The sequence below is a fragment of the Dryas octopetala genome, chromosome 6 (genome assembly GCF_963921425.1).
Source record: "Dryas octopetala chromosome 6, drDryOcto1.1, whole genome shotgun sequence".
Classification (NCBI taxonomy): Eukaryota; Viridiplantae; Streptophyta; class Magnoliopsida; order Rosales; family Rosaceae; genus Dryas; species Dryas octopetala.
Window position 1 is genome coordinate 15,071,412 of NC_141371.1, and position 24,762 is coordinate 15,096,173.

Here is a 24,762-nt window from a genome sequence, read left to right on the forward strand (position 1 = left end):
CATATGTTAAATCCTTACTTCCGATGTGGGGCTTGAAAATTTCTGGGCAAGCTTAGTTGATAATTTTTCACAACCTTAGTTGAGCTTGAGCCTCTTGTTGGTACCACCTTAATCCAAAGTGTACTGTGGTCAAGTATTTTTAATACAGTTTCTGCAATCCTCTGCTCTAAGTATAGCCAATGGTGCTTGTTATATGCTGATAAGAGAAAACCAATTTGAGTGAGGCAATTCCAGATTCTTGTGACATGTTTTTAAGTAAAGGTTGAAGTTTTTTCGAGGAAGAAAGAGGTTTGGTACTAGGGAGATGTGCTGTATTAGCATTTTACTGTGTAATTTGGGTGGAGAGGAATACGAGAATGTTTTTTTTAAGGGGTAAGGGGGGGAGGAGGTGGACCATTTGTGAGATAGAGTTCGGTTTTGGACATTCTTGTGGACTACGATTTCTTCCAGAGTTTAGGGATTGGTCCTTTTGAATTGAATGTTGTAGTCATGTAGCCCTGTTTTTGTTTTGTTTTGATTGTTATTTTCTTTCCTTAGATGTAGTCTAAAGTGTGGAATTTAAGAGTATACCTTATCCCTTGTGTTGTAATTATATTTTTAATGAAAATTGTGTTTCTTATAAAAGGGGACGGGTACCTCATGCTCAGCTCCTTTTTTCCACTACTCACAAGAATGTATTGGTCAAGTTAGAATTAAAAAATTGTAGGAGACCACCCATATGTCTAAACTCCCATCTATAAGAGTTGCACAAGTCCTCAAATAAGACTGAGCACCTAATTTTTGTAATTTTAACACAGATTTTTTCTGTAAATGACAAACTACCAGTTTCACAAAACCCATTAACGATACAATTGTAATACCGAAAGAAGTGAACTAACTGCAGTAAAGAATCCCATTAGCAGCACCCTTGCAAAATTGGATTCTTTGTTTGTCTTATTTTAATTGTAGCAGTACAAATTTAAGGGTTTATGTAATTTCATTCAAATTAAAAAAATGCTGCGAATTCATACTACCATTTGCTCTATAATCTTAGATAATACATACAAAACTGTGATTAAAAGTTAAGTAAAAATAAGTATATGATCCGAATCCTCTTATTGCATTGTAAGCTAGAAAATTATTAGTTGTGCTTACATCATCAAGTTGTTCTTACATATACTTTTTAAATAAATTACTCATAAACTCAGTTTTGAAAGATTTTTAACTGGAAATCCAGGCAAGTAATATAAAGGCAGCCAAAGATTTTTAACTCATAAACTCTCATCTTCAATCTAAAACCTATTGTCTGCAACCTAAAAAGTTGCATTTGCAACCTAAAATATGCAGATGGAGGATGCATCTGAAATCAGTCAAGTGCTCAATATGTCGAGTCCTCGACATTCTTGCCGAGCACTTAGTAGCCTTTTTCTTGCCTCCGGATTCACCACGCACGCGAATAGAATGGCCTTTAACTTAAATTTTCTTAGGTGAATTTTCAGTTAAGAACCTCAAATTTTTTATCCTTGGAAGTAATTTATGTTAAAAAAAAAGTTACTGACCAAAAATTACACAAGTGTTCGAATGCTCAACTTAAAACTGGAGAGAAGAGGGAAGAAAGAGAAATCGAAAGAGAAAGAGAGTGATACAGATAGAGAAAGAGAAGGGGGGAGGGGTAGAAATAGGGGAGTGGGAAGCACCAACCGGTGGTGGGGCTGGTGACGCTAGCATGATGGGTGGGTCGGGGAAGGGGAGGTGTCGGATAGGGGCTGTTTGGGTTTTGATTTTTTTTTTTTTTTTTTTTAAGTCCAAAACATAAAAGCCCATGATAAAATGACTCACCTGCAAAAACACAATGATAGGCCGATCCACTTTAATCTGCTGAGCGATCGGCATTGTTCACCGAGTGCTTAACAATTGCCATTTTTCGACAGTGGCAATTATTGTCACTTTGCATCAGTGATTATTTGAAACTACATAAAAATAATACTTATAGATATATCTTATGTCTTTTCTTATATAAACATGTTAAAAACTAATGAAATTAACATACAATACAAAATTCAACCTTATAGAGTCACATCCACTTGCGTTATAAGTTATAACGTAAAAATAACTGTTACTAATTGTTTGACAATGATAATCTGCTCAGTTTCAAAAAAATAAAGCACGTCAAGCGCTCGATGGGGTGGCGAGCACTCGGCACTACCTGCTGAGCGCTCAACACTAAAATCATGGAACATGTTATAACATGGATTTCAAAAACATTTACTTAAATATATATATAATCAAAGTTAAATAGACAAATAATTTCTAATTTGGCTAATTTTTTGCAAGAATGATCTATCAATGGAGATGTAAAAAATGAATGGTTCGGATCGACACAAAACTACTCGTGTGAGCCCTAATAGGGTATACCTTAACATAAATAAGTTGAGGAATACCTCAATAGAATGAGTCTGTATATATATATATATACATAAATAATCACCCGCTCACCATAGAGCGGAGAATTCCCCGCTCACCTAACCACCAGCTCACCACGGTGCGGGGAATTCAATGATCGGGATCGTCCATTTTTTATGTTCATTCTTAAGGGTCGTCCCTGTAAAAAATCAGCCAAATCGATAATTGTTTGGTCCTCCAAACTTTGCAGACAAATACAATTCGTCAAATAAGGTTGAAATGATGTTGACAGTAATACACTGGCTAAACAGTTTTCGATTTGGCTGATTTTTTGCAAGGGTGATCCTTAAATTATGCCCTAAAATATGGACGTTTCCAATGGTTGAAATTCGGACTGTACTGACTAATTTTTGTCGGATAGTATTAATCTGTTCCGGAGAGTACTGACTGTTTATCTAGAATATTATCAGGCGTTTAGCACTGTTCCGGATAAACAGTCTGACTAAGTTATATTGTGTTTGATGCTCCGTCGAATAGCAGCGGATCAAACTATTGTTTTTTAATTCTTTAATAACTTAGTAGAAATTGAAATTCATATGACACAAATTATTTTTGGCAAGATTCATATGACAAGATTTTTTTTTCATTTGTTTTTGCCAATATCTATAGGACAAGAGGACATGAGGAAATTCATTCTCATAACTAAAATCTCAAAAAAATGTAATAAAAGAATCTATTGAATAAATCTAAAAGAAAGGATAAGAAGAGATAATCAGACACCATGCATAGAAGAGGAAATATATAAAGAAAGAGATGATGAAGAGAGAAGAACATAGAATAAGCAAGAGCAAGAAAAAGCATATTGGAGAGAGTATGAGGGAGAGAGAGAGTGAGAGATGGATACCTGGAGGAGAGTGAAGAGAATAACCTGTAGAGAAGATAGCATAGAAGAACCCTAGAGAGAAAAAGATAAAAAGAGCGTATGTTGATTTTCAGCGTGTTTTTATTTTCCTAATTCTTTATAATTAAGCGTGTATTATCTAATCTCAAGTGTGTAGGTTATGTTAGTTAGTTAGGTAAGGAGAGTATTAAAAGTCAAGTCCGGTTTACATAATTATATAATTAAATAATACAAGTGGACACCAAATAACTAACATTGACTATTTATTCCTATCTAAAGTCTAATACGATGTACCAAATATGCCATTAGCATTCTTACATTGGAGCAATTAACAATCGGCTAGGCCCAACCTTTTTGCTCATGATCAACTTCTCCAGTCTCTTCCTCTGCTTCCACCTAATCTCAACAACCATTAGTCCATTGCCAATGGCAATTAAGCCAATGCATTTCCAACACAACACTTTGAGCAATTTGTTCAAGTTTCTCCATTACACTAATCTACTAATCTTATGTACTTGTCAACATCGATCTCATTCCTCACTATCTTCTTCACCCATGTTGGTAAAAATGGTAATGGTGCCACTGCCACCTGAAATTCTACTGATAACCGCCATAGCCACCGACCTCCATTTTGTATTATTTACCACATTGAAATTGCTTCGGTTCTCTTTCTTTTATTGGTAAAATGGTAAGCGAGCTCTTTAATCCAAACTAATCCCTTTTAGTTTTCTGATTTGGTCCAATTCTCATATCATGTCTTATACATGTTTGACTAAAGTCCTGCATGAAACTTATACACCTTACACTCTCCACCCGACTGCCCTGTTCTTCCCACCCACATAGGTGAGCTCTTCTGATCCACATGGTTAATCAGTTAATAATGTGGTTTCTTTGTTTTAGCTCTAATTATCCTCTTTTCTTGCATAAGCTCAACATCAAGCTTGTATGAGTATCCACCTTGAGTGCAGTCTGCGTTATTTGAATCCATAGGTAATTACCTTAATCCTACTCACTGTGTTTATTGAATCTTGAGTTGAGTTAGATTCTCCAATTCTCATGTAATATATTCAAGTCTGCTTTTTTAATTTAGCTTATAACATATGTGTTGAACAAATTCAGGATCACCTCCAAACGGTTTATCTTGATCAATATATTAATGCTAGAGTCACCAAATTTGATCATCGAATGATGTGCTAGTATCTTTTTATTATTGATGAACGAGCTTCAAAGTGAGTCCAAAATTGAATCAATGAGTGTCTTCTTTTGTTGAACCAAATTTCATAAACAAACAAATTTGATGAGTGTAGCAGTACTCTTATCTAATGGAACTTTTTGGTGTGATTGCTCGAAATTCTAGTGAAACTTGCTGTGCTTATCCCCAAGTTCACAATTCAGTCATCGAAGCTGAGGCATCTGCTGGCCTTCTGTGGCTCATCCTAGCAGGGAAAAATAGTTATCAAAAATATTGTCATTGCATCTGAGTCCAGAGACTTGATTAACAGCATACATGGACATATTGAAAGCGGTGTATGACCATTTACTCAATTCTTGCTGATATTCGACTACGACCTGCTTCCCTATTCCAGGTACAGTGGGCTTGGATTTCCTGCAAAGCGAATGGTACTGAGGATGTGCTCTAGCGATTTGGGTTTGCTGATCCCATCCTCTCTTGTGTCTGGCCTTTTTGTGCATCTTGCGGCATCTGTTGGACTACCTGGCTTTGTTTCCTTGTTGGTTCCTTATTTGGACTGTTTCTCTGTTTGGTTTTCTGGCTGTTTGCCTTTGTTTGAGTATTTCCATAACTCAGACCAAAAAAAGAAAAGAAAGCAGTACTCTTATCTTGATATTTAAGCCAGGAAGATGGAATGACTTACAAATTCAGCAATGGTTTGTCAAGTTATAAAAGGTCGATGGGTCTATAAAACAATTAATGCATCCAGTTCTCTTCACCTTTTTTTTTCCTTGTTAAAGAGGGCAATGCATCAAGTACTTTTCTTCTTTATTCTTTTCCTTGTTATTGTATCATTCTTTACCCTTGAGCATGCAGTAGTCACTAATCACATGTACCACATAAATTTATAATAAAAATAATGACCAACATTAATTTTTTTTTTCTTTCCCCCAGCACAAAGATTTAATTAATAAATAGTAATTTTTTTGTTTGGGAATTTCATGCGTCTTTTTTGCATTTGTCATAAAGGAAACTGTCATATATAAACATGGAAATGCTTCTACATATATTCTAGAGCTCTATGTCAAGCGAAGTTGGGGTTTACTTTTAAATATTCTAATCCATCTTTTTAGAAAGGCATAGAAGCTAAGAATCACTCTCTCCTGAAGTAATGCTCCTTATATATATCTTCTTGTTGCTTTTCATACATAGCTAACGCGCAAAATCATATGAGCTTGATCTTCTATATATACAGTTAATGCAACAAACACATATTAACTCTTCCAAGTTCTCTATTCGTCTCTGAAGTAAATCAACACTGTTTCTTCTTATAAGTTCTTTGTATTGCGTTCGATCTCATTGCACTGCTGAGGTATATAATTTCTCTGAATTCCTTATTACCCTTATTGTGATTTGGGTTCTTTCTTCATTCTACTTTTATTGTACCAGTTTGTGGAGCACCACTTGCGTTTGCTGAACAACACATTGCTACAGAATTTCTCTTACCATCTTTCACTCGGCTTGGTAGAGGTACGTCTTGGGAAAATTTTTCCTTCAAACTTAAGTTGGAAAACTCATGTCTTCTTTCTAGTCATCCCTGGATTACTTGGTAGTTGTTTATGTGATTATATTTACACACAAAAAAAAAAAAATCATAAAAATTAGTTAAATAGATGAAGGGTGTTTTTCGGGAGTGCCATTCACAATGTTAAGCTTTTAGATGACTAAAAGTGGCTTATATAGCTTGTGGTTGAAACCATAAATCAACACATTACATATCTCCAATTAAATTACTCATTACATATCAATTATGTTTTAGTTTAATAATATAACTATATCTGATATACATTAAACGTAGGGTCAATTACATAAAAATCACTAGAATAATTTGCAATTTACATAATGGTCAATGCTATTTCAAATAATAGGCATTGACTAAAATGAAATAATGGAAATAATGGACAGTAATAATTGGACTCAAAATATAAGCGTATTTATACTTCCTATCACTCTGCTTACCCGTTGCTGATGTCAACAATATTTTCTAATTTTAAAAATTAAAAAAAGGTCAATAAATAACTAGAAGCTGACACATGACTAAATAAAGTTAACTAACCAACTAACTGTGATTAACAAACTAATACTGTTTAATTAAGAAACTAATTGAACTATATAATCATCACATAATGCAACGTCTTCCCATTCGAACCAAATCGAACCAGATGCAAAATCGCTTCATGACTGGAAATTCCTAGTAAGTTCCAACCCTTTGCAAATTTCATAAAAATTTGAGAAACCTGCAGCCTGCAGCAAAAGTCAAGATTTCTTCAAAATAATAGTAAAAACCTAAACTACTTGACCTTAGATCCAAGGCTTAAAATGTTGGCCGTGAGAATATTATCGAGACTCCAAAATAAGGAAATATCGATGTCGTTATTGATATCGGCCGTCATCCACAGATATAACAGATATTGGCTTCAAAATACATAATTTTTGAATGAAACTTTAGGAAATGTTAAATCAATCATTAATGCATGTATTAAATATATAATTGTCATAAATTAGGGTCTATATGATAGGTAGGGGAAATAATACACAACAGTGTCAAGTTTGAAAAGAAAATTTGAACTATATTAGATAATTAATGTACAACTTCATTGATACTTGAATACTTGATCTTATTTATTATTTACAATTGAACACAATCATCACATGCACATTTTCTTATTTATTATTATTAGAATATTATTTTCTATTAAATGAGAATATAGAATTGAGATTTTTTAAGAGTAAATAAAAAATTCCTAAAAAAAAACTAGTAAAATGCCGCAAATTAAATGTGTTCATGTTTAATATTTTTTTAAACCCACTATTTGTAGTAGAAATTTGAGCCCAAACCCACTAATCAAAATCCTAATATAAGGCCCAACACCCAATAATCAAAACCTAAAAGCCAAACCCATGATATTTAGTCTTCTCCTACCTTCTCCTTTTCTGTCGTTCTATTCATTCTGCACAAACACCAGACACCATAGATAAAGAGAGAGAGAGAGAGAGAGAGAGAGAGAGAGAGAGAGAGAGAGAGAGAGAGAGAGAGAGAGAGAGAGAGAGAGAGGAGGAAACTTACCTTCACAAAGCGGTTGATGTTCCTGTTCACATATTCTTTTTATATAATTATTGGGTTTTGATAAACAAATATTAATTCATTGATTAGGTTTCTGAATTAGTTGATGGGTATAGAAAATTAGGCTTAATTTCTCATTCTTCCCTTCTTCTTTTTTTTTTTTTCAATTTTTCCTTTGATTTTTGGTGAAAATATCGTTGAAATATCGGGGATACGGGTGAAGATTTTGTTTCACCCCCCTATCAAATCGCCCCCTCCAAATAGCGACATTTCGGAATGTCGGCCGATATTTTGAACACTGCTTAGATCATCAATATGCTGCCAAATACCATATTTTACGATGTTAATATAAATAGAGTGTTGCTATTTGCACACTTTTTTTATTTATTTATTAAATTACAATTCTTAATCCAAATGACCATTATACCCTCATTACACACCCCAAACCAGCCATCACTAGTTCACCACTCCAAGTGCACACCCACCCCGACCATTGCCGGCGCTGGCGCCGCCTCATGCCAGCGCCTCCCATTCTCTCTCCTTTCTCTTTCCCTCTCTCCTCTCCCTCCTATCTCCCTTTCTCTCTCTCCCTTATGTCCCTCTCTGTCCTCACCCCTACGCCACTCTCAGCCACCCCCGCCGCCGGCAAGGTCGCCGGCGGTTCAAACCTTCCAGTTCTCCTCTCTCTCTCTCTCTCTCTCTCTCTCTCTCTCTCTCTCTTCATTTCTCTTTCTCTTCTCTGTCCTTCTCTGTTCCAGATCAGATCGGTGACGCCCCTAGCTCCCCTCTGCTCCCAGCCTCACCCCTCCCCTCTGCGCCCAACCTCGCCCCTAAACCCTCCCTTTCTTGCCCAGCCTCACCTTGCCCCTCCGCACCCAGCCTCGTCCTGCCCCACCTGATGCCAATATTGAAGGAGAAGGAGGAAGAGAAAGAGAAAAAGAAAGAGAGGGGAAGAGAGAGAGAAGAGGGAATAGGAACTCCGGCGATGGCCTGGGTTGGCTGTGGGGTGCGGGGGTGGGTTGGCTGTGGGTGTGCAAGGGTGGAGGCGGGCTGGGTTGCTGTGGGTGTGTGTGTGTTTTTTTTTTTAAGTGTGGGTAATTTGGAATTTTATGGGGGTTTTTTGAGAAATTGTAAAATTTTAAAAAGTTTTATGGGGTGTGTAGGAGTAAAGGGTGTGTAAAAAGAAAAAAAAAGGATGTGCAAATAGTAGGACTCTATAAATAATAAACTCATAAATAAGACCAAAATGATAGAGATAATAACCTGTTGACCAGCTCGTTTATAAACATCAAGGGATTTAAGTAACTAACTATCATTAATGTTAATCCATTGTAATTAACATACTAAAATTTGTGACTGTGTGACAGTCATCTTTTTTGAATTGGTAATTATGTGATGGACAGTTTTTTAATATATTTTTTTCAAATAAATGATTGTATCATAATGTCCAAAACCAATAAAACAACACATGCATGATCTTTAAATTAAAACAAGAGATAATTAGGCTTAGATCCTTTAGAAAAATAGTTTTTAGATGGAGACTGAGAGTGTTTTAAAATTTATAAGAAAATCCTTTTAATTCATAATAATTTATAAGAAATTTTTTTTAATTTATAATAAAGTCATTCCCCGATTTGAAGGGTATTTTCCTCTATTTGAAGGGTATTTTCTTTTTTAGCCCAAAATCTTGGAGTTAAAACCTAACATAAAGCCGTCAAAGAAGAAAAATAAAAGGACTTAATTAAAAACCCTAAATCACTACCGGTCTTAGTCTAAGAAAGATTTATAAAATGGACTAGACTCTAAGTCTCCTTTAAAACAATATTAACAACAAACCGCGACTGTGTAAAAAAATTAAAACAATGACTGTTTGATAGCATACAAAAATAATAAAAATGTAAAATATAGACACAAGCATGAAAATCTTAACAAACAAATATTTGGATACACCAAACTTGTACTGGACAATTTTATGTACATTAAACAATGAAGAAATTGTGCAACAGACACTGAAAATTCAAAAATTATGAAAAGAATCATCCAGAATTTCATTTATGAATATAAACTCATTTAGTATCTATGCAATAGAGACTAAAAATTTCAAATCATAAAATTGGTTATAAAACAATTCAAACTATAATGGAACATGAAAAACCAATACTACACAATTTCATGTACATCAATAACTAGTTCAATAACTATGCAACATATATTGAAAATTCAAAGAATTCCAAAAAGAATCATCCAGATTTTCATTTTTGAATATAAACTGATTGAGTAACTGTGCAACATAGACTGGAAATTTCAAATCATATAAGCTGAAATTTTTTGAATATGTGGCTGTGCAACAATATCTATTTTGTAACATTTGAAATAAAATTGAAATCAGTGACTACGTGACTAAATTTAAGACTACAATAAATTTTTGAATTTGTGACTGTGCAATAGTATCTGGTTTTTGAATTAGGGTTTAGCTCTTAGGTTTTTGGCAAAACCTATGACCCAAACGTAAACCAAAAGCTCCCAAAAAATAAATATATAACCCTAAACCCCACATTTAAACCTTAAACCTCAATTCTAAACCCTTGGGGCCTGTTTGGTTTGCGGAATTGGAAATCAATTCCTTTGCATTTTCCGGGGGGAGGGGAATGTGAAATTCTATTTCTTGTATTTGCTTATCCTGGGAAAGTAAATCATAAATTACCTTTTTATTTGCATTTCCATGTTTGGGTTGTGCAGGAATTGGAAATGAAAAATGTTAGTTTTCCAATTATACCATAATTTATTATTTATTTAAAGAATGACAATAAAGATGATATTTTAAAATAATAGAAGGGTTAATTTTGTCCAAAAAAGAAGTAATAAATGCTTTCTCAAGAGGGGAAAAACAAAACCCAAGCTGGAGCAAGGGTTTCATTTTTCCCCTAATAAGGGCATCAGATTCACTTGGCCCAGTAATTGATTTCCCTTCTCTGTACTTGCCAAACACGGGAATGTAATTGATTTCCCATTCCTAGGCCTCTAAAACTTAAACTAAATGGGCCATTATAGTCTCAAACCAAAATAAACTGAACTTAAAATCAAAATAAAAAACAAAGTAAATCAAAATTATAGACTAAATAAAACAGGCACGGTTAAACAACTTAAAATAGACATTGTTCAATAGTGTTTGTCTGAGCAATTGATCATAGAGATTATGAATTGTGAAGCTCATTCTATATCTAACTCCAATAATCACAAACATAGCAGAACCATCACCAAATCCACCAAATTAGCTAGGCACAAAAAATACATACATAATTTGCTTGCTATAAGGCAATCAATTGAAAAACCTAACCAACAAATTGAGATTGAGCTATAAATCCAAAACTTACGCCAAAATAAGAAATTAAACCCTCACTGAAGACGAAGATCAAACCCTCGCTGAATCTAGAACTCCGATTGCTTTCCAAGAAATAATAGGAAGAGAAAACAAAAAAATGGAGTGTAAACGTACAAAATTGGAGTGTTAAAATCGTCACCCATAAAATACCAAATATGTCAAGTATGAAATTCCTTACAAGTGCTTGAACCGCCTAGCTCAACATTCAAATGCTTATTTTTTTTTTTCTATTATATATTGTTGACTACCATAACAAAAAAAAAAAAAAAGCCCATATTTCTCTCTCTCTCTCTCTTCCCCTCTCTAGCTCCCTCTTGCAATCATTATCTTCTCTCTGTTCTTGGAGTATCCCAGAGGCCGGCGATCTCGCCGGCTCCTCCTCTATGTCCTCCGATCGGGAGGCCAGCAAGGTCACCAATATGATTGGTGGAATTGAAAAGCAAACAGTGGAGTTTCTTTAGATTGAAGAAAACTTAACAAACAAATAAAATAGGATCAAACAGTAGGAAAAATCACTAAGGAATCAAATTCTTTCTAATGATCCATTTATTAATTTTCTGATATAGAGTAGCAATCTATAAATCAATTACTACTTTCTCAACATTAACTATTAAAGCGCACATATATTAATTCTCTGAAGAGTAGCAATCTATAAATAAATTTACTAGTACTTTCTAAACATTAACTGTTAAAGCGCACATATATTATATTTAAAGAAAGATTCTTCTAAACTTAAAAGTATAAATCTTAAGCGTACTATGTATTAAGGATATTGAAACACAAAGGATCAAAGAAATTTATAAGCAAGAAGTAAAAAGCCTAAGCATATATCAATGAAATAATATTTCCAACTAGCAGTATATGATATTAAAGGCAAACTGATATAAATTTCATTAATCATATGAAGAAAAATTTGTAAACCTTAAAATCATAATCACATTAAAAGAAAATTAATCTATTGGAGTCTTAACCGTAGTAGTTGTGGAATTTAGAAACACATAACTAAAAATCTAAACAAAAGAAAAATAAAAGACAAAAGAAGATAAAGAAAACTAGAACTTTATGTGTTGCTTTGGTCCTCTATTTATAGCCCTCTTATTCTTGATGCCCACAAAAATCAATAGTCGCTTGGAAACGGCCTACTAGAAATTCTCTTCTCACTGGGAAAGTTGTTTGTTTTTTTTTTGGTCAATAGACTGGGAAAGTTGTTTACGTTTGGAAATTAAGGTTTTGTTAGGGATCCACATACACATAGCAATGGCTTCATTCTTTTCTTTATTGTTTCTTATGGGCCTACACTGGGACTTGCTGAATATGGTACTTGCACAATATAAATGCCGGCCCAATTTTTTTTGGGTGCTTTAATTTGTAGGGCTCGACCACTAATTGTTAGTTCATAAAAATTTATAAACATCCTTAATTTAGATTAAAATAATCAACTATAATGCTCAAAAGACAATTTGGAGATAATAATGATGATATGAAATATGCTCATCAAGTAGTTTTGTTTTGATAACTATAACAATGACAATTTTGTTATTATATTTTGTTCGGGTTATTTTTTTTCTTATTTAGTTTTGAATATTAACAATGAAGGGTGGTGGAGGGCATTTACTAATTTTGTTGGTGTTGGATTGCTTGCGACATTTTATGTAGATCGGGGAATCAAAGGAGATAAATAGAAGTGAGCATTTGGTTGCTCGGTTGTTGGTTTTTTTTTTCATTCTGTAAAATACGAGAGAAGTGCGAAATGGAACAAATACCAATTTCAATTGCATCTAAAATTGGTGAGGACTCGCTGGCGCGGATTGGAGGACAATTCGGGTATCTGATTTATTTTGATTCCAACATAAAGAGTCTAAAGGATGAGCTTAAAAAGATTGATGACAAGAGGGATGGTGTGCAAATATTAGTTGATGCTGCCAAAAGGAAGGGGGAAATCATCAAACGGGAAGTTGAGAGCTGGCTAGAGATTGTGAACACCCTATTTCGTGAAGCACAAGACTTTGAAGATAAAGTCAACATGAAAAGGCGATCTCTGTATGGGTGGTGTCCAAATCTGAAGTCTCGGTATTCTCTGAGTAGGAAAGCCAAGAAGATTACTGAGCGTGCTCGTGAGCTCCAACAACAAGAATTCAATAATGTTTCCACTCCTGCACCTCCACAGAAGAAGATATGGTCAACACTATACACTGAAGGTATTAAGGGCTTTGAATCCAGAACAACAGTCATGAATGGTGTGCTGGAGGCTTTGAAGAATGAAGAAAAAAGAATGATTGGGATTTGTGGGATGGGGGGTGTGGGTAAAACCACAATGGTGAAAGAAATCATCAAAGGATTGGCAGGACAGAAGTTGTTTGATGATGTTGTGATGACAGTTGTGTCCCAAACTCCAAACATTAGGCTGATTCAAAGTGAAATTGCAGAAACATTGGGGTTGAAATTTGTCAAGGAAACTGAGTCTGGAAGAGCACAAGACCTACATGAAAGAATCATGAAAAGTAAGAGGATCCTGATTGTTTTAGATGATATATGGTCAGAGCTTGATTTTCAGGCTATAGGACTTCCTGTTGGAGCTTCACATAAAGGGTGCAAAATTTTGTTGACGTCTCGAAGCAAAGAAGTGTGCAATAGGATGTGCTGTCAAGAAATTTTTGCAACCCCGTTGTTAACTAAAGAAGAAGCATGGGAGTTCTTCAAGGAGACAGCAGGGGGGTCCTTGGACGATCCTGATTTGCATACTATTGCAAAATTGGTTGCAAATGAATGCGGATGTTTACCCATTGCCATTGTAACCGTTGCAAAAGCACTACAAAGTAAACAACTAAAGTATGAATGGGTTGCTGCCCTTGAACAACTAAAGAAGTCTCTCCCCGAAAACAGCTCTGGAATGCATCCCAAAGTTTACTCCAGCCTAAAATTAAGTTATGATAATTTGGAGAGTGATGAAGTCAAGTCATGTTTTTTGCTTTGTTGTTTATTTCCAGAAGATTATGATATTCGACTTGAATATTTGGTTAGGTATGGGTGGGGTCAAGGAATTTTTGGCAGCATTGATACATTGGAAGAAGCAAGAAACAGAGTGCATTCTTTCATTGACACACTACGAAGAAGGTTTTTGTTGCTGGAGAGTGACAAGACAGAGTGTATCAAAATGCATGACATAGTTCGTGATGTTGCCATATCAATTGCCTCAAAAGATACTCACGGTGGATTTATGGTAAGATGTGATGTTGAAAATAAAGGTTGGCTAGAGAAAGCTGCACAGCAACATTACACTGCAATTTCATTGAGTGGTGTTAAAATTGATGAGATTCCATATGGTTTGGAGTGGCCAAAACTTGAGCTTTTGCAACTACAACATTCTAATATTTCAGAATCCAGCCTTTTTCAAAGGATGAAAGAACTCAAGGTTTTATCATTTTTAGGTATGTCGTCTGGTCCATGCTTTAAAGAATCTCTTGGAGTACTGAAGAATCTTCATACCTTGTGTCTAGATGATTGTGATCAGTTGGGAGACATATCTAGTGTTGGAGGATTGAAGAACTTAGAGATCCTCAGCTTTGCTCGCTCTTCCATTGACGAGTTGCCGAGAGAAATTGGATTTCTTAAACAATTGAGGTTGTTAGATACAACAGACTGTAAAAGACTTAGAAAAATTCCTCATGGTCTCTTATCTAGCTTAATTAGACTAGAAGAGTTGTACATGGCAGAAAGCTTTGTCAATTGGGAATCTGCAGTAGAAGGCAAAGATGAGAGCATGGCAAGCCTTGATGAGGTGATGACTCTATCTCATCATTTAAAGGTCTTAACCATAAAGATGCCTGATGCCAAGTTGTTGCTTAAAGATCAATTGCTTTTGAAAAACCAGAAAATAAGATTTCATATATCCATATCTTTTAATCCATCACATATGAATGAAGATTGCATCAGATATATCCATAGTTATCTGTTCGAGAACTATTTGATGCTTTGTGGTGATACAAGGGAATATATGGAAAGTGAAACAATTAGATTCTTGTTGAATAAAACTGAAGTATTGGATCTACGTAATATCTATTATTTGAAGTATGTTCTTAATGAGTTAGACCAAGAGGGTTTTCAACACTTGAAAGCTTTAGAAATTTACTCTGCTCACAACGTAGAGTATCTTCTAGACGGAACAGGTTGGACTAGTCAACATACTGCCTTTCCTCTCTTGAAGTCAGCTACGCTCATGTCGATGGACAATTTAAAAGCAATATGCCATGGCGTACCTCCAAAGAGCACTTTTGTCAACCTAAGATCCCTTGAAATATCCTGGTGTAAAAAAATGGAAACTATAATTGCAGTCACAGAGGGAGATGAAGAAAAGGAGACGGGTGGCATGATTTGGTTCCCGAAACTAAGTGTCTTTACACTAATTGACTTGGAAAACCTTGTGAGTCTTTGCCCTGATGCCTACACTTTTGTATGGTCATCCATGAAATCTATGCACATCGAAAGGTGTCCCAAATTGAAGACATTGGGTTCTGGGATTCCCCAAATCAAAAAGTCAGAAGCAGAGAACTTGAATGCTAACGTTGTCAGAGAATCATCATCATCAGCTCAAGAGGCAAGTCATCTCAACAGATCTTCTTCATCAACATCTGTTTGGTGCCCTGGAATATCATGTGCACCGCTCTGCTCGTCGAATAACAATCCAGTCAACGAATCTGACGATGATCCATCCACTCACAACAAATCCCAACAAAGATCAAGATCAAGATCCAGTTCCAGTTCAAGAGCGAATCATGCTAGCAACTATGTTCAGATATTGCCACAGCCTGTAGTTGATAAAGAGGTAAGCGCTCGTAAGTTTAATAAACTTAATTTCCCTTTTTAATTCAAACATGTGGATTAATTTATATAGCATTTTACTTTTGGGTTATTTACATAATTAAAAGGAAAAAAAAAAAATCTCATTGTTTTATTTGCTAGAAGAATTTAACACTTATGAATTTGAATATATGATATGTTTATTAAAGAAAATCTAACAAACAAGTACATATTTTGCATTTTGCTAGGTTATGTGGGCGAATCTTGACGATTCAAATACCAATGACAATCTACAATGTCTTAAAGTAAGCGCATGTGAGTCACTGGAAGTGATATTTCCGCTTGAGGAAACTGATTTTGTGCAACCATTTAATAAGTTGAGAGAACTGGTGTTGGAGGATTTACCAATGTTAATGCACATATGGGTAAAGGGATTACAACAAATCACAGGCTTTGGAAACCTAAGATTGTTAGACGTAGACCGCTGTAACAATTTGAGATATTTGTTTTCACCGTCCATAGTTCAACTTCTTATCAGCATGGAGGAAATAAAGGTTACCAAATGTGAGGTGATGGAACAAATTGTTGTAGAAGAAGAAGAAGAAGGAGAAACAACGAAATTGACATTTCCCCGAGTGACATCCATCACATTTGAAGATTTGCCCAACCTTGAATGTTTCTGCACATTTGAAGATTATACTTTGCACTTGCCATCCTTGGTGAAAGTGAATGTTACTGGGTGTCCAAAATTAAAGACATTTGTTCCTGGGGTTGAAGATTAACAAGGGAAAGGTATGTTTTACTTTCAACCAACTATTTCTCACTAATTAATGGAAGAACTTAATTATTTTCAATTGCCTTACCTTTTTGAGATAAATAAACTCGTACAACTATTTATTTATTGTACAGAGCCAAGTGCTTTAGGATTAAAAAAAAGTCCTCGTTTTTTAAGAAAACAAATTCAGTACAGAATCATGATCCTATTTTCATTAAAAGGGTTAAAGGGATTCTTCTCACAGGACAGAACTCAAACAGCAAGGCATGCTTGCTCTGTTTTTGGTTATTTGAAAAGAAAAAAAAAATTCTATTTATGATGTCGGGTCCCCTTGTTACTACTTTAGATACCAACCACGAGTGAGTGACCCCAGGTAGAGACGTAGAGTAGGTGAGACTGTGACCCTGCATCCTTTTATTTGGGGAAATCTTTCGGTGTGGTTTAAGCTGTGTTATTAATTTAAATTTATACATCTTCAATTTGGATGTGGTTTGCTGAATCAGAACCGCAATGCTGCTTGTGAGCGACATAAGGACGAAATACTTATCAGTTGCACTTCATACCTACAAGTCAATAAGTGTGCAGATGATCCTACAATTCCGATAAAAATGATTCAATATTATTGTTTTATAGTAATTTTGGTCTACTGTCAATGTATTTACCTAGGGTGCTTATGTTTTGCAGTTACTCTTGGGGATCTGACAATGTTTGCATCACCAGGTCTCGATGACATTCTACTGGCTGATTTTATCTGTGTTTTGTCCTCACTAGTTTGTTATATATTGTTACTGCTTGTCAGTAACAACATGTTGTTGTTACTGTTTAATAGTTGCAATTCTCTAATAGACAAATAGCAATTTTTAATTTGATTCGGAATGTGGTTGTTACTATTCGGAATATGTAAGTGAAGCTATGTTTGTTAATGCTTATCATTAACAATATGTAAGTGAGGCACTAAGATTGTAATTGCTTATTAGTAACAATATGTAAGTGGATTGCTACTGCTTATTAGTAACAATATGTAAGTGGAGATTTAGAATTGAAAATATAAGTGAGGCTATGGTTGTTACTGACAAGCAGTAACAATATATAAGTGGGGTTATGGTTGTTACTACTTGTCAGTAATAATATATAAGTAGAGACTATAGTTGTTACTGCTTGTCAATAACAATATTTATGTGGTCTATGATTGTTACTTACAAGCAGTAACAATATGTAAGTGGGGCTGTGATTGTTACTACTTATCAGGAACAATATATAAGTAAGAGTTATGGTTGTTATTGCTTTTTAGTAACAATACGTAAGTAAGGACTATGGTTGTTACTCCTTGTCAGTAACAATATATAAGTGGGGGCTATGGTTGTTACTGACAAGCAGTAACAATATATAAGTGAGTCTATGATTGTATTTTGTATATATAAGGGGCTATGATTTGTATAAGTTGTCTTGTTTCTGAGTTTGTTTGCATAGTGAATAACTGAAAATAGCTACTGTTTGATAGTGGCAATAAATAATAATTGCCACTGTTGGTTTTTTTTTTTTTTTAAGGTGGGAAAAAAATGGCAAAAAAAAGTTACTGTAGCACGCTACAGTGCGCTGCTATAGTAACTCCGTTATTTTTGCTCGCTACAGTGCGCTGCAACAGTAACTCCGTTACTGTTGGTCTGTTAAAGTGGGCTGCTACAGTATTTCACTGTAGCGGTTGGGCCTTAAAAACATTCTATTTTATGAAATGGACTTTAAAAAAAAAAAAAAAAAACTCTTTAATTTATAATAAAGTCATTCCCCAATTTGAAGGGTATTTCCCCTCCTATGGTGTAGAGTAGTTTTGTAAAGGCTGCATATTAGGTTTTAACTCCGAGATTTTGAGCGGAGCCTAAAATTTTGGAGTTATAACCTAACATAAAGTCGTCAAAGAAAAAAAAAAAAGACTTAATTAAAAATCCTAAATGACTACCGGTCTTAATCTAAGAAAGACTCATAAAATGGACTAAACTCTAAATTTTCCAATATTTAAACTATTAGATGCAGAGAGTTACAATAAGTATTATTTATAGAACTAATGTTCTTTCAAATGGTCCAAGAGCTTTTATCTACTATAGGAGTGATCCATTATATATTTTATAATAGGACGTTTCTATTTGAACCCTCTATTTGCTCATTATACCCCTTCATATTTTTTATATTTTGTAATCCCACTTGTTCTTTTAAAAAGAAAAGAAAACAAAAGAATAGTATTATGATATTATGATACTATATATCATATCAAATAAGAATTTTTTTTTAATTTGCTAATTAATGAAACAAAAAGTTACAAACTCTTCTTGAGCAAAAGAATTGATCTAATTGTTGTAAAAGTATGTGAAAATCTAGGGTTTGTGGAAGAGAAGAGGCAGAGAGAATATATCAGTCTCTTTCATTCATGTTATAAATATCCTTATATAGAGGTAGGGTTTACTAGATTTTAAATATTTACTAGTATACCCCTACCACTAATTACAGGAATAGCCACTTAATTATAACAATATATTTACAACACTCCCCCTTGGATATTCCATGTCATTAGTGTTGTCTCTGCTATGCGCTTCTAAGTTGCCTCGTTAAAACCTTGCCAAGTAATAAAAACCCTGTGGGAACAAAAACAACCTTGGTCGAAGGAAAAAGAGTGCAACGCGCTTGAGTGTGGAGTAGTCACATCAGAACCTCGAAAGTAGGTGAAGTCATATCTTCTGGATCATAGGCAAATAGTATGTCTATGGGAGCGGGGTGCATTAGAGTTGCTACACCAAAACCTTGCCCGGTAAACCCAATGGGAAAAACCCGTGGTCGAAGGGAAAAGATGAGCAAATGCATATATATCAGATCAACACATCTTCAGGATGTAGTATGAGTAGGGTGACCATGCCAAGATGTGCCTCATTAAAACCTTGCCAGGTAACAAAACCCAGTGGGACAAAATAACCCTGGACGAAGGACAAAAGAGTACACGATGGTCAAGTGAGTATGCTTCGGGATACTCCCCCTGATGTCGACTCCCCCTGAAGATTACATACTAGGTAAATCAGCCAATCTACGCAAACCAATACCTCGAACATGCATCAAGAACGTGGACTTTGGTAGTGACTTGGTAAAGAGGTCTGCATGGTTGTCTTGAGATCGGATCTGCCTGACTTCAATCATCTGATGCTCTTGTTGCTGTTGATTGAAGAAGAACTTCGGTGCAATATGCTTGGTGTTGTCTCCTTTGATGAAACCCGTCTTCATCTGCTCGATGCAAGCGGCAATATCCTCATAGATAATCGTTGGTTCATCAGTGGTGGAATTCAGCCCACACGTACTTCGAACATGTTTGGAAACTGCTCTCAGCCATATACATTCACGAACTGCTTCGTGAAGGGCTATAATCTCAGCATTATTCGAAGAGGTAGCAACAAGGGTCTGTTTCGTAGACCTCCAAGATATTGTTGTATTCCCAATGGTAAAGACATAACCAGTTTGAGAACGCGCCTTATGCGGGTCTGATAGATACCCTGCGTCAGCATATCCAAAAGGCGGACATCATTCCGAGGATCGAGGGGGTTCGATCCATTCCTTGATGCGTAGCTAGGGATAGAATAAGCCCATATCCGTTGTACCTTTAAGGTAGCGGAAAAAGTCTTTTATGCCATTCCAGTGGCGGCGTGTTGGCGCAGAGCTATATCTAGCTAACAAGTTCACAGCGAATGAGATGTCCGGTCTAGTACATTGAGCCAAGTACAATAATGCGCCTATTGCACTTAGATATGGGACTTCTGGTGCCAATATCTCTTCGTTATCATCTGCGGGACGAAACGGATCTTTCTTAGGATCTAGACTACGGACGATCATGGGCGTGCTAGAAGGCTTCGCTTTATCCTCATTAAAGCGCCTTAACATCTTCTGGATGTAATTCGATTGATGAACTAGAATTCCATCTGCACGGTGCTCGAGCTCCAGGCCGAGACAGAAGTTCGTTCTCCTAAGATCTTTCATCTCGAATTCCAATTTCAGGTGTTTAGCGGTTTCCTTGATCTCTTCAGGAGTACCAATTAGATTCATATCATCGACATAAACAGCTACAATAGCGAAACCAGAACTTGTTTTCTTAATAAACACGCAAGGGCATAGATCATTATTCACATATCTCATCCCGATCAAATACTCACTTAGACGGTTATACCACCTCCGTCCGGATTGTTTCAATCCATAAAGTGAACGCCTCAAACTAATGGAGAACGTGTTCCGTGGTCTGGAACTATTTGCATCGGGTGTCTTAAGTCCTTCGGGAACTTTCATATATATCTCTGTATCAAGATCCCCATAGAGATAAGCAGTGACCACATCCATAAGCTGCATACTCAGTTTTTCGGAAACTACCAAACTGATAAGGTAGTGGAACGTTATGACGTCCATTACGGGGGAATACTCTTCCTCGTAATCAATCCCAGGGCGTTGAGAAAATCCTTGCGCCACTAGACGAGCCTTGTATCTCACAATCTCGTTTTTCTCATTACGCTTCCTTACAAATACCCATTTAAATTCTACAGGTTTAACATGGGGAAGGTGTAGGAACGACAGGCCCAAACACCTTTCTCTTTGTCAAGGAATCTAATTCGACCTGGATTGCTTCTTTCCATTTTGGCCAGTCGTCTCGACGTTGACATTCATCAACGGAGTGAAGTTCGATGTCATCGCTAGTTATGATTTCGGTAGCTACCGCGAATACAAATATATCATCGATGATAATCTCGTTTCGATTCCAGAGCTCACTTAAGCATGCATAATTTATAGAGATCTCTATGTTCTCAGGAGTGGGTTCTAACGTTGGAGCGTCCCCCAACGCCGTCTCTTCTGGGACGGACCCATAATCCGGAACTATTTCGTGAGATGGATCGATTGAGATCGCGATGTCAAGGGGACTCATTTGTGCCAAATGTATCCTCTTCCGGGGATAAGAGTCCATCGAACCTAGTGGTCAACCTCACTTTTGGGCAGGGACATATGACTGGTTAGCCACTATTGTTGTACCTCGTCCATCTGGAACGACACGTCCTCCTGAGATGACACGTCCTTCGGGGACGGATATCCTTGCAGGCACATTTGCAGCAGGTATATGTGATCTCGTCACTTTAGCTAGATCAGAGAATGCGTCTGGCATATTATGAGTTATACTCTGTAGATCTAGAATTCTCCGCACTTCACTATCACATTGTGCGGTTCGGGGATCGAGATGAGACATAGTGGGGACATTCCACGTCAATTCACGTCGTTCTTCAGGAACGGTGACGTTCATATCTCCCCCTAACGGCGGGAAGACTGTCTCATCAAAGTGACAATCCGCAAATCTAGCGGTAAAGAGATCGTCTGTCAAGGGCTCTAAAAAGCGTATAGTGGATGGGGATTCATAATCGACATATATGCCCATTGTTCGTTGAGGACCCATTTTGGTACGTTGTAGCGGCGCAACTGGCACGTAAACTGCATACCCAAATACGCGTAAGTACGAAACGTCAGGTTCGTACCCAGTCACCAGCTGTAACGCAGAGTAAGGTTAGGTAGCAGTGGACCTCAACCGGACCAACATGGCTGCATGCAAGATTGCATAGCCCCACGCAGAAATTGGAAGCTTGGTGCGCATAACCAAGGTTCATGCGATCATTTGTAATCTTTTAATGAACGCTTCTGCGAGACCATTCTAAGTGTGAACATGGGGAACTCGATGTTCAACATTAATCCCAAGGGACATGCAATAATCATCGAAAGTTTTCGATGTAAACTCTCCGGCATTATCAAATCTTCTGGACTTTATAGGATAATCCGTGTGGTGAGCCTTCTGGGCGAGAAGTTTAGCAAAAGCAGCGTTTCTTGTGGACAATAGTGTAACATGTGATCACTTTGTCGATGCATCAACCAAAACCATAAAATATTTAAATAGTCCGCATGGTGGTTGGATAAGTCCACAAATATTCCCTTGTATCCTTTGCAGGAAAAAGGATGGAGTCTTTACTAGTCTTTGCATATGATGGTCTAGTATTCAACTTTCTGAGTGAGCAAGTTTGGCATAGTGTGTCACTAAACACATGATCCTTATTAGTAAGGGGATGCGCGTGTGATGAATTGAGGATACGGCGCATCATACTTTGACCTGGGTATCCCAACCGGTCATGCCATAGAAAGAAACTGCTCGAATTGGTTAACTTCTGGTTAACTATGTGATTGGCCTCAATCGATCTAATGGTGGTCATATAAAGACCGCTCGATAGGCATTTCAATTTCTCCAATGTACGCTTCTGGCCATACAAATTGGAGGTTATGCAAAGATATTCCACTCCATTTTCCTCAGTGGTTTCAACGTGATAACCGTTGGCTCGAATATCCTTATAACTCAACAACGTTCTTCTGGAACTTAGAGAATATAAGGCCTCATTAATAGTAATTCAGTACCATTGGACAACATAAAAATGGGCTTTGCCATGGCCCTCTATCAGGTTAGATTGGCCTGATATGGTTGTCACAGGGGTATGAGTAAGCAATAAGTTTGAAAAATACTTCCGATCTTGAAGTATGGTGTGCGTAGTAGCACTGTCTGCCAGACAACAAACTTCCCCACTAAACATGCTTATTCATAAATTTAATTCAATAGATCACATGTATAAAAATAACTTAATTGAATTAAATAATATTCGAGCATAACCAAATTTCCAAAACAAATAATCCAAATCATAAATCACCAAAATAATCCGAATAAGAAAAACATTATTCAGAAAATAAATACGGCACAAGCGCCGATCATATCCATGTCATCGAGTTTCTAGTCCTCGAAGTGTCCAGTAGCAGTCTGGAAATCAGTGACCTCTAAGGTGGTATCCATAGGAAATGATCCCTCAACGAGATTGGTCTCTCGAGTTCCGCGACTGGCGTGATACTCATTTACAGCTTGCGCTGATGCACGGCAGGTGCGGGACCAGTGATCAGTTCCTCCACATCGGTAACAGAGATCATTCTGATTCTGATTCTGGTGGCGACGGGCCTGATCAGTGTTCCTCTCATTTCGAGTTCTTAGGGCCGAGGGACCGTGGTTCCTACCACGTGGGCCATGGCCACGTTGGCCTCCGTCATACAGGTCATTCCTCTGAGAACCTTTCCTTCCATATCTCGGGCGGTCAGACTTTGTGCCTTTTCCTTGACCTCGGTATCCTCTTTCACGGTTTGAATCGCGATAAGCAATTGCGTTTGCTTCAGGCAATGGTGCTGCTTTAGTACCGACAGGTCGGGCTTGATCATTTCTCATTAATAAGTTGTTGTTCTTTTCAGCGAGCAACAGAGTGGTGATCAATGCCGAGAACTTGGTAAAATTCCTCTCCCTGTATTGTTGCTGCAGGACCAAACAGGAGGCAGGGAAGGTGGAGAAAGTCTTCTCCAATAGGTCAGCTTCGGTGAGCTCCTCCCCAAAAAATTTGAGGAGCGACCGGATCCAGCAGATCTCCGAATTATACTCATTCACGGATTTGAAATCCTGGAAACGAATGTTCTACCAATCATGTCTTGCTTCAGGCAAGAAAATGGTCTTTTGATGGTCAAACCGCTCTTCCAGAGCAACCCAAAGAGCTCGTGGATCCTCTTCAGCGAGGTACTCAACTTGAAGTGCTTCCTCCATATGCTTCCTAATGAAGATCATGGCACTTGCCTTAAGAGATTCTGCGACAACATTGTCTGCATTGATTGTCGATCTCATCTTCTTGGCAGTCAAATGAAGCTTAACATCTTGAGTCCACTTTAGATAGTTTCTTCCGGAAACTTCCAAAGCGACGAAATCAAGCTTGTTGAGATTTGACATTCTTTGGTTGAAAGGAACAAATAATCATGATTAGTGCTTCGGGCAATAATATCCATAAAAAATAAATAAGAACTTCAAGTTCTATAACATGGTATAGACATGTAAAATCTACTGGTTTTATCATGTATGGTGAATTTATGAAGGAAACTTCAGGTTCCTTATACGGCATTATTGAAGCTACAGGTTCAATATTTATGTATGAACTACTGGTTCATTAATTACCTGCAATTTCTACACATATACTCTAGTGCAAAAATTTAAACAAGTAAAATATTCATATACCCAAGTAGAACAGAAAAATATCACAAAATTGTTTGAATAAAAGTTTCTGGCATTTAAGGTATATATATTAAACGGTTTGCATACTAACAATAA

The 24,762-nt window shown here is 36.6% G+C and overlaps 1 protein-coding gene across 1 annotated transcript; it reads left to right on the forward strand.

Annotated features, from left to right (window-relative positions):
- Nucleotides 1–5,686: 5,686 nt before the first annotated feature.
- On the forward strand, nt 5,687–16,539 carry LOC147282730 (putative disease resistance protein At4g27220). Its single transcript, XM_086248266.1, has 4 exons — nt 5,687–5,826; nt 5,904–5,984; nt 12,617–15,782; nt 16,006–16,539. The coding sequence occupies exons 3-4, from the start codon at nt 12,711–12,713 to the stop codon at nt 16,537–16,539; spliced, it is 3,606 nt and encodes a 1,201-aa protein (XP_086104392.1). The 5' UTR covers nt 5,687–5,826; nt 5,904–5,984; nt 12,617–12,710.
- The last annotated feature ends 8,223 nt before the right edge of the window (nt 16,540–24,762 follow it).